The 15,000-nt window shown below is 42.7% G+C and overlaps 1 protein-coding gene across 2 annotated transcripts in view; it reads left to right on the forward strand.

Annotated features, from left to right (window-relative positions):
- LOC113802814 (glutamine-dependent NAD(+) synthetase) overlaps window positions 1-14,232 on the forward strand; it is a 43,582-nt gene extending 29,350 nt beyond the window's left edge. For both annotated transcript variants that reach the window (XM_070117519.1, XM_070117518.1), the window contains exons 9-14: window positions 2,228-2,388; window positions 2,652-2,796; window positions 6,561-6,799; window positions 9,505-9,838; window positions 10,414-10,581; window positions 14,096-14,232. In XM_070117519.1, the coding sequence (XP_069973620.1) occupies window positions 2,228-2,388; window positions 2,652-2,796; window positions 6,561-6,799; window positions 9,505-9,838; window positions 10,414-10,581; window positions 14,096-14,128 (1,080 nt within the window). In that variant the 3' untranslated portion in view covers window positions 14,129-14,232. The remainder of the gene's footprint in view (window positions 1-2,227; window positions 2,389-2,651; window positions 2,797-6,560; window positions 6,800-9,504; window positions 9,839-10,413; window positions 10,582-14,095) is intronic.
- Window positions 14,233-15,000: the final 768 nt, after the last annotated feature.

A 15,000-nucleotide genomic window follows, 5' to 3' on the forward strand; every position in this document is an offset into this window, starting at 1 on the left:
AAGCCATGAAGATGGTGATTCGAAGCCATGCAGACGGTGATTCGAAGCCATGCAGATGGTGATTCGAAGCCATGAAGATGGTGATTCGAAGCCATGCAGACGGTGATTCGAAGTCATGTAGACGGTGATTCGAAGCCATGTAGACGGGGATTCGAAGCCACGCAGACGGTGATTCGAAGCCATGCAGACGGTGATTCGAAGCCACGCAGACGGTGATTCGAAGCCATGCAGACGGTGATTCGAAGCCACGCAGACGGTGATTCGAAGCCGTGCAGACGGTGATTCGAAGCCATGCAGATGGTGATTCGAAGCCATGCAGACGGTGATTCGAAGCCACGCAGACGGTGATTCGAAGCCATGCTGACGGTGATTCGAAGCCATGCACACGGTGATTCGAAGCCATGCAGACGGTGATTCGAAGCCACGCAGACGGTGATTCGAAGCCATGCAGACGGTGATTCGAAGCCACGCAGACGGTGATTCGAAGCCATGCAGACGGTGATTCGAAGCCATGCAGACGGTGATTCGAAGCCATGCAGACGGTGATTCGAAGCCACGCAGACGGTGATTCGAAGCCATGCAGACGGTGATTCGAAGCCATGCAGACGGTGATTCGAAGCCATGCAGACGGTGATTCGAATGCATGAAGATGGTGATTCGAAGCCATGCAGATGGTGATTCGAAGACATGCAGATGGTGATTCGAAGCCATGAAGATGGTGATTCGAAGCCATGAAGATGGGGATTCGAAGCCACGCAGACGGTGATTCGAAGCCATGCAGACGGTGATTCGAAGCCATGCAGACGGTGATTCGAAGCCATGCAGACGGTGATTCGAAGCCATGCAGACGGTGATTCGAAGCCATGAAGATAGTGATTCGAAGCCACGCAGACGGTGATTCGAAGCCATGCAGATGGTGATTCGAAGCCATGAAGATGGTGATTCGAAGCCATGAAGATGGTGATTCGAAGCCATGCAGACGGTGATTCGAAGCCATGTAGACGGGGATTCGAAGCCACGCAGACGGTGATTGGAAGCCATGCAGACGGTGATTCGAAGCCACGCAGACGGTGATTCGAAGCCATGCAGACGGTGATTCGAAGCCACGCAGACGGTGATTCGAAGTCATGCAGACGGTGATTCGAAGTCATGCAGACGGTGATTCGAACCGATGTTGACGGGGTTCAAGACTACGAAGGCGAGAATTTAAACAGCTTCGACCAATCAGCAAGTCTGAACGTGTTTATACGTGTAATGTTAAGAAGAAAGTTTAATACACACGAATTATTATAGAATAACGAAATGTCCTCTAAACAACCAAGCAAAAAATAATCAATGGTCTTCAGAATTGATCACTTCTTAACATTTTATATATATATATATATATATATATATATATATATATATACATATATATATAATATATACATATATACATATATATATATATATATATCTATATATATATATACACTCATACTCATTTATTCACTGTCTATCTATCTGTCTCTATCTGTCTTTGTGTCTGTCTCTCACACGCACACTATCTCTATCTTCACACGGACACGTACGCGAACAGACACACACACACACACACAACCACCAACCCTCACACCTACACACCTACATGAAGTCCTAATAAAAAACAATGAAGACAAAAAGAAAAGAAGAAAAGAGAATCTGGTTTATCATTCATTTGTATACTAGTAGGATTGTTATCATCTTTGTTGTTCATTTGCCCGTGGCGTACCTAACGGATTAAGATTCGAAGAAAAGGGAAAAGGGGCTGTGAAACCGTATTATATTTTCTCATATACTTTACTTACAACTATAACGCATCATTTACCGATATGCACCATTATTTATACATTTAAAGCGAAAAAAGTCTTCCCCCCCCCCCCTCAAAAAATGATAATAATTACAACAACAAAAGACCCTATTTGTCAAGAAGAAAAAAATTAGAATATATATATATTACAATTTCTCTTCCATTACTCACACCTATCCATCTCAAATAAAAAGATCTTATTCCTAGACATACGTTGAGCCAGGGGGATTGCGTACCTAAAAAAAATAAATAAATAAAAAAATATAAATAAATACAAACAAAATGAATATCTAAAAGAATTGAATCAAAACCATTTAAAAAACAAATCAACAACCACTTTACAATAAGCACACGCGCTCTAAACCACCTTATCCCTTTCTCCCGCCAAAAAAACAAAAGGTATTGTCAGACATAAGACGGATAGTGGGCCAGGAGGATTACGTGCCTAATGAGAATCGTGACCTGTGTCGACTCCTGGTTCGAACGCTTTGTTTACATGGCGCAGGCGAGTCGACGCGCCATCTTGCTCTGGCAGAGGCCCTAGCGAAGGAAATGGGAAGGTAATTGTGAAGATGAGGATGATAATGAGAGCGAATTCATGTCATTTCCCTCGTCAGTGTTGTCTCAAAGTTTTTGTAAATCGATATCGTTCGTTGTAGTTTTCAGTTGAGTGTGATCACAGTAGATTTGGAATATATGAATCCTTCGTGTTTATTTTAGTGTGATTTAATCCTGTAAGATGATTTGAGTGGATATGTAGATAATAATTTTGTATCTTGCGTTGGTTAGCTAATTATTTAATCCAATTTTCTCTGTAAAAAAGCCGGCACACCACCGCTGACTTGAGCGGGTCTGTTCGGGCGATGCAAGCCGCCCTTGAAACTGCAAGCCAAGTCAAGCCGGACGCTGCCTCGCTCCGAGATCTTTTGTCGAGACTCAAGATGTCCTTCGCCTTTCTCTACGCCCAGGTATGTGGCCCGCAATTGGTGGCCAGGTATGTATCTTGGGGTTTATGGCCAGGTGTGTATCATGTGGTTTGTGGCCAGGTATGTATCTTGTGATTTGTGGCCAGGTGTGTATCTCTGTAAATGTTTTGATTTGTGGCCAGGTATGTGTCCCGTGATTTGTGGCCAGGTATGTATCTTGTGATTTATAAGCCAGGTGATTTGTGGCTATTTATGTACCGTATGATTTATGGCTTGGAATGTATCCCGTGTCAGGTGTGTATCCCGTGATTTGTAGCCAGGTATGTGTATCTTAGGATTGGTGGCCTTGTATGTATCTTCAGGTTTTGGGCCAATTGTGTATTTTTTATCCATCGCTTGGTATGTATCCCCTGATTTATGGCCAGATATGTATCCAGTGATTTATGAGAGTAATGAGGATACATATGAGTAAACCTTCACCTCTATGTGTTTCTTGTATTCCATGTATGTCCGGGTATGTGGCCTGAGATATGTAGAATAGATACATAAACCTATCTATCTATCAGTCGATCGCTATGTTAGTCTGTCTGTCATATCTCTGACTATGTATCTGTTTATCTATCTAATTATATATTCATCCATCTATCTACCTACCTATCTGTTTGTCTATCTATCTATTCTGCCTGGTCATCTGTCTATCTAATTTTATATTCATCTATCTATTTAGCCGTATCCTATCTACCTATCTATCTATCTATCCATCCATCGGTCTATTTATCTATCGATATGTCTATCTGCATTGATACAATCATATAGTGTTCTTTATCTATCTATCCATTTATCTATCTAACCATCCATCTGTTTATTTATCTATCAAATATTGCCTTGGCACTTTATCTACCTATCTATCTATCTACGTATGTATCTATCTATCCATTCGCCTGTCTATTTATCTATCTATGGAATAATGCATAAATACTTTATCTACCTATCTGCCTGCCCATCTATCTGTCTATCTATCTACATATCTGTCTATCTATCTATTGGATAATATGTTGACACGTTGGTACAATCAAATTTATCTACATTACTAATTTATACGTTTAATACGATTTTTTTACTTCGTACTTTTATCAAGATATGTCTGTATGGGGTGGGAGGAGTGATATAGGGGGGGGGGGGTAAGTACCTCCTTAGTTTCTTAATTAGGCTAATGAGGGGGAACGGTGCGTCGCTTGATTAATTCTGCTTAATTAATGGGGTTTAAGGTAAGTGATTCCCGATATTTTCTGATATTCTCTCTCTTTCTCTTCTCTTCTCTCTTTGTCTGTCTGTCTGTCTGCCTGTCTGTTTGTCTGTCTGTCTCTCTCTCTCTCTCTTTCTGTCTCTCTGTCTCTGTCTCTCTCTCTGTCTCTCTCTCTCTCTCTCTCTCTCTCTCTCTCTCTATATATATATATATATATATATATATATATATATAGATAGATAGATAGATAGATAGATAGATAGATAGATAGATAGATAGATAGATAGGTAGATAAATAGATAGATATTTTTTGCATTCTGCAAAGAAATGGCGATTCCAATGCGAGCTTTTCCTTAAGGCCGTATCCGATTTCAAGTTTAGGCGTACGGCACTCATGCGTGCGGCATACATATGCGTACGGCACAGATATACGTACGGCACACATAGATTCCATTTTCGGGTAATAAGTACGAATCTAATCGAACCTAAGTCTGCGTAGCATTATCTTGTGCCGAGACGCCGCCATCGGGGGCTCGTCCCATGCTTAATCTAGGATATTTTCTAAGTAAGACAGAAAAATAGATTTCCTTTTTGTTCTCCTCACTCTCTGTCTCTCTTATTCTTTTTCTTCTTTTCCCATTATCGAAAATGGCCTGATTGCTTCCCCTTTCCTCCTCGCCCTCTCTCTCCTCTTTCTCCTCATCCTCCTCCCTCCTTCTTCTCTGCCACCTCCTCCCTCTTTCTCCTCCTCCTCATTTTTTCTCCTCATCCTCCTTCCCTCTCTCCTTCTCCTCCTCTTCCTATTCTCTCCTTCTTCTCCTCCTCCTCCTTTCCTTCTCCTCCTCCTCCCTTTTCATCCCCCTCCTTCTCCCTCCCTTCTCCTCCTTCCTCCCTTCCTTCTCCTCCTCCTCCTCTTTCTTCCCTTCTCCTCCTTCACCCTCTTTCTCCTCCTCGCCCTCCCCCTGCTCCTCCTCCTTCCTCCCATCTCCTCCCTCCTCCTCCCCTTCCTCCCTCCCTCCTTTTCCTCCTCCTCCCCCTCCCCTTTCCCGTCCTCCTCCCTCCCTCCTCCTCCTCTCCTCTACTCCCCCCTCCTCCTCCCACCCTCCTTCTTCCGTTCTTCGATAAGCTTTCCTAATCTCCCTCACTCCCCCCCACCCCCACCCCCCCTTCATCCCCCGATCTCAAGAGGACCGAAAATTCCTCACTCTACTTCTCGAGAGGACTCCTTAATCTCCCTCCCTCTTCATCCCCCTTTCCCTAAACCCCATTTTATCGCTCTCTCTCTCTCCTTCCCCTTTTCATTCTCCTGTTGCTACAACCCGTCTATTTTTAATATCGATTTTATTTACCTTTACTATTCTATGTGTCATTTTGCCAGTTCTATATTATCCTATATACCTATCTTCATATTTACGTATCCATTCTTATCTTCCATATGATGTACACATTCCTCTGGATTATCTCACCCTACATACAGTTATCTTTCATTCTCGTCTACACATTCCTCCCACCCTACATACAGTTATCTTCCTTTCTTGTCTACGCATTCCTCTGGGTTATCCCACCCTACATACAGTTATCTCCCATTCTTGTGTACGCATTTCTCTGGGTTATCCCACCCTACATACAGTTATCTTCCTTTCTTGTCTACGCATTTCTCTGGGTTATCCCACCCTACAAACAGATTTATCTTCCATTCTTATTCACGCATTCCTCTGGGTTATCCCACCTTACATACAATTCTATCTGTCCCCCGTATACAACAACATCCTACATTAGGAATATACAGCAACAACATCCAAATATACATCGAATCTACATCCTGTAATTCCCTTGTTTGCCGACTCCAGTCTGTCAACACAAGGCATATGACAGGAGAAGGCTATCCCGGGAAAGATGTCATTCTATCCTCTCTTTGCATTGTCCGTCCAATGTCGGATTCCGGATTACAGATTGGCCATCTTTAATATATGATAAGCGTGGAGGAAGAGAGGTGGAGGTGGAGGAACGTGTGCTAGGAGGAGGATAGATAGATAGGGGAGATAGATAGATAGATAGGTGGACATACAAATAAATAAATGAAGATATAGATAAATAGGTGGATATATAGATAAATAAATTAACAGATAGACAAAAGAATATATAGATAAATAGATAAATAAATGATAGGTATAAATAGATAAATAAATAGATAGATAGATAAATAGATAGTTGAATAGAAAGATAAATATATAGATAAATGAACATAGGCTCAACAGGTTCTCGGTTGCAGAGTCAGATGAGGAGTAAGACATGTTCGAAACGTCATTTTTAAAAATTCAGTATATATATATATATATATATATATATATATATATATATATATATATATATATATATATATATATTATTTTTTTTTTTTATCTTTCTAAGCAGTTTTTTTTCCTACTATTTCTTTCATTGGAAGTAATAATCCTCCAGTTATCTCACTCTAAAGCGTTATCATCTATTCTTCCATCCACCGTTTATTCTTGCATTCTTCCATGTATCCCCATCCTAAACACCTTCTTTTATCAACCAGGCCTCGAAAGAAGAAAAAGAAGAGAAAGGAAAAGAAAAAGGAGACGAAGAAAAAGAAAAAGAGATAGAAGAAGCCAAAGAAGATTCCTCTGACCACCTCCTCGTCTTGACCTCGGCCGACTGTGACCTCTTGGCGAGCGGGAAATGGGTCAAATTCGGTCATTTTTCAGGGGATGTGAACCTGGTTGGGAGATTCCCGGAAGCAGTGGTCAAGGAGGCGGTCGAGAAAGCCGCGCACAGGTGAGGCAGGAGGTGGAGAGGTGGAGGTGGATAGGTGGAGGTGGAGGAAAGGTGGAGGTGGAGGTGGAGGTGGAGGTGGAGGAAGACAGGTAGAGGTGGAGGAAAGGTGTAGGTGGAGGAAGAGAGGTGGAGGGGGAGGAAGACAGGTGGAGGTGGAGGAAGACAGGTGGAGGTGGTGCAAAGGTGGAGGTGGAGGAAGACAGGTGGAGGTGGAGGAAGAGAAGTGGAGGTGGAGGAAAGGTGGAGGGGGAGGAAAGGTGGAGGAAGACAGGTGGAGGTGGAGGAAAGGTGGAGGTGGAGGGGGAGGAAGACAGGTGGAGGTGGAGGAAGAGAGGTGGAGGTGGAGGAAAGGTGGAGGAAGACAGGTGGAGGTGGAGGAAAGGTGGAGGGGGAGGAAGACAGGTGGAGGTGGAGGTGGAGGAAAGGTGGGGGGGAGGATGAAAGGTGAAGGAGGTGTGAAAGGTGGAGTGGAGGTGGAGGAAAGGTGGAGGTGGAGGAAGACAGGTGGAGGTGTAGGAAAGATGGAGGTGGAGGTGGAGGAAGACAGGTGGAGGTGGAGGAAAGGTGTAGGTGGAGGAAGAGAGGTGGAGGGGGAGGAAGACAGGTGGAGGTGGAGGAAAGGTGGAGGTGGAGGAAGACAGGTGGAGGTGGAGGAAGACAGGTGGAGGTGGAGGAAAGGTGGAGGTGGAGGAAGACAGGTGGAGGTGGAGGAAAGGTGGAGGTGGAGGAAGACAGGTGGAGGTGGAGGAAAAGTGGAGGTGGAGGAAGAGAGGTGAAGGAGGTGTGAAGGTGGTGGAAAGGTGGAGGTGGAGGTGGAGAAGGAGGAAGATGAAAGGTGAAGGTGGAGGGGAAGGAGGTGGAAAGGTGGAGGAGGAAGATGAAAGGTGGAAGTGGAGGTGGAGGAAAGGTGGAAAGGTGGAAGAGGTGGAAGAGGTGAAAAGGTGGAGGGGGAGGTGGAAAGGTGGAGGTGAATGTGGAAGAGGTGGAAAGGTGGAGGTGAATGTGGAGGAGGTGGAAAGATGGAGGTGAATGTGGAGGAGGTGGAAAGGTGGAGGTTGAGGTGGAGGAGGTGGAAAGGTCGAGGAGGAAGATGAAAGGTGGAGGTTGAGGTGGAGGAGGAGGTGGAAAGGTGGAGGTGAATGTGGAAGAGGTGGAAAGGTGAAGGTGGAGGAGGTGGAAAGATAACGATAAGATAACGATAATGCAAATGATCGTAGCAACGGGCGCATTTGCCTCAGCTGATCAACGGAGTCTCAATACAACGGCCAACCTGAAGCTCTCAGCTGTAACCTCTGATCCAAAGTTCACATTTGAGTTGCTTATTAGGAATATAATAGTTTCTTATAATATATAATAGTTTCTAATATATAATATATAATATATAATATAAAATATATAATAATATATAATAGTTTATAATAATATGATAGTTTCGAGCAGTTTCATCTTATTTCGGCATCATTCGGAAATTCTAGACCAGCGTTGTCCAAACTGGGGTACGCAACGTAGATTCATAAGGGTACGTGAACAAATAGGGAACACGTATACACATACACACGCACACGCACACACACACACACACACACGCGCGCGCGCGTGCGCACACGCACACGCACACGCACACAGCACACACACACACACACACACACACACACACACACACACACACACACACACACACACACACACACACACATACACACACACACACACACACACACACAAACAGAAACGTCACGTGTTCTATGAATCATCTTTTTTATTCGTGTATTAAATTGGAATTTATTGACCAACACTCATATTTATTATATTATTTGCATTATCCTATATAAAACACTGTGCTAGATGTTTTTTTTTTCTTTTGTTCTGCCTCATTTTGAGTATTGTTCTCCTGTGTGCTTATCTACTGCAGAATCACATTTAAGACTGCTTGATCTTCTTTTTAATTCCATTAAATTTCTCCTGTCTGACTTAAATTTGGACATTGGACATCGTAGGGTTATTGGGGCTCTTTCAGTCTCATTTAAGATTGTAAGCGATAATTTCACCAGATTTTTATCAACCTACAAGAGTTTGAAGTCTATATCCCTCAATTCGATGGCATTTGATGTAAGTCGATCGTCTACAAGTCAGTTTTGTAGATGCTTTTTTACTGCTATTTTGTAGACTTTGGAAGAGATTACCTTCAGAGATTATAACTTTTCCGACTCTTGATAAGTTTAAAAGATTAGCTAACATGTTTTTCTGACGTAATTAGCTGACTTTCCATCTTCTCATACTTTCTTACCTGTATCTTGACCTGCACTGACACCTTTGGTGGTATATCTCGATTTTTCAGTGTGGCTCTTTATATTGCTTACAATAATGATAATGATGACAATTATAATGGGAATGATAATAATAATGATGATGATAATAGCAATAATAACGATAACAGAACTATTACAACAATAATGATGATGATAATGATAAAGACAGTGTTAATGGTAACGATGCTAATGATGATGATGATGACAATATGATAATGATAATAATAATAATAATAATAATGATAATAACAATAACAATGATAATATTGATAATAATAATAATTATTATTATAATAATAATGATAATATTGATAATAATAATAATAATAATAATAATGATGATTCACCCTCTTTAATCCCCTCTTCTTGTTATTCTTCTCTCTCCTTTTCCCACAGCCTCGCTCTACCTTCTCTCGCTGATATTCTCCGCGAACACGAAAAGAAAACGAAGAAGGAGAACCACGAAGAAGAGGAAGAAGAAGAAGGAAGATTAGGAAAAGGAAAAACACGAGAAGAAACAGAAGCAAACGAAGAAGGAAAAGGAGAAAGAAACGCAGGAGAAACAAAGGAAGAAGAAGGAACAGAAGGAGAAAAAGGAGTGCCAAAGAGTGCCATGAATATGGAGGAGGTGGCACTGTGCCGACACCTTCAGTACGGGGAAGGTTGTGGCCCTTACTCCATGTTTGGCAAACTCTGCTGGCTGTGGGGCGAGGGGCGTGGCGTGCAGGAGGTGAGGTTGGGAGGAGAAGGAGGAGGTGGAGGAGGTGGAGGTGGAGGAGAGGTTGGGGGGAGGAGGTGGAGGTGGAGGAGAGGTTGGGTGGAGGAGGTGGAGGCGGATGGAGGATGGTGGAGGTGAGGTTGGGTGGAGGATGGAGGTGGATGGAGGATGGAGGGGGAGGTGGATGGAGGATGTGGAGGTGGATGGAGGATGGTGGAGGTGAGGTTGGGGGGGAGGATGGTGGAGGAGGAGGAGGTGGATGGAGGATGGTGGAGGTGGATGGAGGATGGAGGGGGAGGAGGAGGAGGAGGTGAGTTTGGGTGGAGGAGGTGGAGGAGGGGAAGGAGAAGGAGGAGGATGAAGAAGAAGAAAAGGAGGAGGAGGAAGAGGAAGGGAAAGATGAGGAGGAGGTGGTGGTGGGGGTGGGGGTGGAAGTTTCAGGACGGGTGCAGGTGAAAGGATGGGGGTGCAGTGTCGATAAAGAACATTGATAAACAACGACAGAACACTTTTAAATGATAATAATAATCATACTCCTACTACTAATAATGATCACAATAACAGATACACATTCTCTATCCCCCCAGATCGCGCGCAAAGTCAAGACCTACTTCCGCAACTACAGCAACTTGCAACACAAGACCTGCAATGCAACTCAAACCTACTATGTACCGGGCACAGGACCTCTCCAGGATGCCAGACCCATCGTCTCCTCAGCGAAATGGACTTGGCAATTCAACGAAATCGATCTCGCGGTGGGTAAGAAGGGAGGGAGAGGGAGGGAGGGAGAAAGGAAGGGAGAGGGAGAAAGGAAGGGAGAGGGATAGAGGGAAGAGAGGGAAGGGAGGGAGAGGGAGGGATAGAGGGAAGAGAGGGAAGGATAGAGGGAAGGGAGGGAGAGGGTGGGAGAGGGTGGGTGAGAGGGAGGGAAGAGGATGGAGGGAGAAAGGAAGGGAGCGGGAAGAAAGGGAGAGGGAGGGAGAGGGTGGGTGAGAGGGAGAGAAGGAGGGAAGGATAGAGGGAAGAGAGGGAGAGGGTGGGTGAGAGGGTGGGAGGGAAGAGTCTGGAGGGAGAAAGGAAGGGAAAGGGAGGGATGGAGAGGGTGGGTGAGAGGGAGGGAAGGAGAGGGAGGGAGAGGGTAGGTGAGAGGGAGGGAGAGGGTGGGAGGGAAGAGGAGGGAGGGAGAAAGGAAGGAAGAGGGAAGGAAAGAGAGGGAGAGGGAGGGAGAGGGTGGTTGAGAGGGAGGGAGAGGGAGGGAAGAGAAGGAGGGAGGGAGAAAGGTAAGGAGAGGGAGGAAGAGAGAGAGATGGTGGGAAGGAGGGAAGGAGAGGGTAGGAAGGATGGAGGAAGAAAGGAAGCGAGAGGGACGAAAGGATAGAGGGAAGAGAGGGACGGAAGGATAGAGGGAAGAGAGGGAGGAAAGGAGGTAGATGGTGGGAAGGATGGAGAGGAAAAGGAAGGGATAGGGAGGGAGGGAGAAAAGAATGAAGAGGGAGGGAGAGGGTGGGTGGGAGGGAGGGATAGAGGGAAGAGTGGGAGGAAGAGAAAGAGATGGTGGGAAGGATGGAGGGAGAAAGGAAGGGAGAGGGAGGGAGAGGGAAACGAAGGGAGAGGGGAAGAGAGGGAGGAAGGGAGGGAAAGAGAGGGAGATTGGAAGGGAGGGAGGAAAGGAAGGAGTGAAAGGGAGAGAGGGAGGGAAGGAGGGAGAGAAGGTGAAAGAGAATGAGAGAGGGAGGGAAGGAGGAAGAGGGGGATGTAAAGAAAGGATGGATGGAGAGGGAGTGGGAAGAAAGGAGAGAAATAGGGAATGAGGGAGGAGAGAAAGAAGGAGGGTTGAGGGGAGAAGTGAAAGGGAAGGAAGACGGAGGAGGAAACGCGGAAAAAATAAATAAAAAGGGAGGAGGAAGGAAGGGAGAGGAATAGGAGAGGAGGGAAGGAAGCGAAGGAGAAGAGAGAGAGCTAGAGAGAAGGAAAAAAAAATGTTTATTCCCATTTTGTCATTCTTTGGTTAAAAAAGTTATGGTTGCCGCCAAGATTAGGCTTACTGACAGACAGACAATTGGAGACTGATTAAACACTCGTGCACATATCCAATTAAGCCTTAATCAAACCTTAATTAAACATTAATTAGGCATTCAGTGGCAGCAGGGAACTGAAAGTGGATTTGCGAAACAAAGATATCATTTGTATTCCCATGTTATTATCTAAAAAAAAAAGGAAAAAAAAGTATTCAAATTTGGGGAATTTGTAGCATAGGAATACAGTAAACCATTAGCGTAGTTTTAAACAGAGGAGGGGGAAGGGGGAGGGGGAAGGGGGAGGGGGAAGGGGGAGGGAAGAGTCAAATAGGGTACTTTGACCCCTACACACACACACACGCACACACACACACACACACACACACACACACACACACACACACACACACACACACACACACACACACACACACACACACACACACACACACACACACTCACACACACACACACACGCACGCACGCACACACACACACACACACACACACACACACACACACACACACACACACTCAAAGGAAAACAGTCGAAGTGCTAGTCAAGGGAGAGTTAGTGTAAAGCTTTGACAGTTTTGAGTAGATTAAAGTACGTGGATGTAGATTAGGGATATTTTTAGGATAAGGGTAAGTAGATTTCTTAAATAGATAGGCCTACGGTAGATCTTAAGGAGAGAGTCGTGGGCGGTTTCGAATTTGCATCATAATTTGCATCAAGAAGAGCATCATTATCATCGTTATCGTCGGCATCCTTGTCATCGTCATCTGCTATTGTCCTTGTTTATGTTTGTTATTGTCATTGTTATTTGTATTGTTGGTGTTATTATTATCATTATTTTTGTTGCTGTTATTGTTATTATTATTATTATTATTATTATTATTGTTATTATTATTATTATTATTATTATTATTATTATTATTATTATTATTATTATTATTATTATTATTATTATTATTACTATTGCTGTTGTTTTGTTGTTGTTATTGTTGTTTTTGTTGTTGTTATTATTATTATTGTCATCATTATTATTATCATCATTATTTCTGTTATCATAACTGTTATTATGTAATAATGATAATGATACTATCAGCGATATAATAAAATTAGAATATAATGATATGATAATACTGATATGATGATAATCATCATGACCATATTAATAATAGCAATGATAATAATGATAATGATAAAATTAATAATATTGATATCGATAATGATAATAATGTTAATGTTGTTGATATTAAAAATGATAACAATAATAAAAATGAAAAAGATGAAAATGATAATGATAATGATTACTATAGTAAAGATTATGTTAATGATAATAAAAATAATAATGATAATAATGATAATCATAATGATAATAATAATAATAATAATAATAATAATAATAATAATAATAATAATAATAATAATAATGATAATAATAATAATAATGGTAATAATAATAATAATAATAATAATAATAATAATAATAATAATAATGATAATTATTATTATTATAATAATAATAAAGGTTCTGCCAATAATGGTAATAATGATAATAATTATCATCATTGTTATCCTTACCATCGTTGTTATCATCATAATGAATATTGGTACTGATCTTGCAATATCATTATATTATTATTTTTTAATTTTTCACTGTGTCATCTCTCTCTTTCTCTCTTTCTCTTTCTCTCTTTCTCTTTCTCTCTCTCCCTTCCTCTCTCTTGTCTGTAAGCTCACGCTCTCTCTCTCTCTCTCTCTCTCTCTCTCTCTCTCTCTCTCTCTCTCTCTCTCTCTCTCTCTCTCTGTGTGTGTGTGTGTGTGTGTGTGTGTTTGTCTATCTCTCTCTCTCTCTCTCTCTCTCTCTCTCTCTCTCTCTCTCTCTCTCTCTGTGTGTGTGTGTGTATCTGTCTGTCTCTCTCTCTTTGTCTCTGTATCTGTCTGTCTGTCTGTCTGTCTGTCTGTCTCTCTCTCTCTCTCTCTCTCTCTCTCTCTCTCTCTCTCTCTCTCTCTTCCTCTCTTCTCCTCTCTCTTTCTCTGTTTGTCTTTCTCTCTCTCTCTTTCTGTCTGTCTGTCTGTCATGTCTGTCTGTCTCTCTCTGCTCTCTCTCTCTCTCTCTCTCTCTCTCTCTCTCTCTCTCTCTCTCTCTCTCTCTCTCTCTCCCTCTCTCTCTCTCTCTCTCTCTCTCTCTTCCCTTCTCTGTCTATTCCTCTCTCGGTCTCTGATTTTTCCTTCTTTTTTCAGGTACAGAACAAGGAGAAGGAAGAGATGAAATAGAAAAGAATAAGAGAAAGAGGAGAAGACGATACTTGAGATGAAGGAATGGAAAATGATTATTATCTCTCTCTCCAGCCCCTTCTCCCTCTCTCTCTCTCTCTCTCTCTCTCTCTCTCTCTCTCTCTGTCTCTGTCTGTCTGTCTCGCTCGCTCTCTCTCTCTCTCTCTCTCTCTCTCTCTCTCTTTCTCTGTCTGTCTGTCTGTCTCTCTCTCTCTCTTTCTCTCTTTCTCTCTCTCTCTCTCTCTCTCTCTCTCTCTCTCTGTCTCTCTCTCTCTCTCTCTCTCTCTCTCTCTCTCTCTCTCTCTCTTCTCCCCCTTCTCCTCCCCTTCTCCTCTCTACCCCCTTCTGCCCCCTTCTCCCCCCTTCCTCCCCCCTTCTCCCCCCTTCTCCCCCCTTCTCTGCCCTTCTCCCTCTCTCCCTCTTTCCATCACATATAATCTCTCTTTCCAGTTATTCTATCCACATTTTCGTTTTATTCCTTCGCAGATTATTCTAGGAATACAAAAAAGAAAAGAAAAAAAGAAAAAGAAGCTGTCTTTTGAATCCAATAAATTCATCTAAAATAGACGATTGCTAATTTCTTGGTATGAAATAATTTTATTCGAAGCTCCGTCTATTGTAGAGATCAAGCTACCGGATGTTGTGTAAAAAGAAAAGAAAATAATGTTTAATATCTTTCATTTTTTTACACAACATCCGGTACTGGAAATCAAAGACAAATTTTCCTCTTTTTTCTTTTTTTGTGTGTTTTCCTGGAATAATCTGTGAATCAATAAACCGAACATATTTATAGAATAATTGTTAAGAAAGATTATATGTGATTACGGAGAGGGAGACAGTTGGAAAGAGAGAGAGAGGGAGAAGGGGCTGGA

This window comes from Penaeus vannamei, chromosome 40, assembly GCF_042767895.1.
Source record: "Penaeus vannamei isolate JL-2024 chromosome 40, ASM4276789v1, whole genome shotgun sequence".
Classification (NCBI taxonomy): domain Eukaryota; kingdom Metazoa; phylum Arthropoda; class Malacostraca; order Decapoda; family Penaeidae; genus Penaeus; species Penaeus vannamei.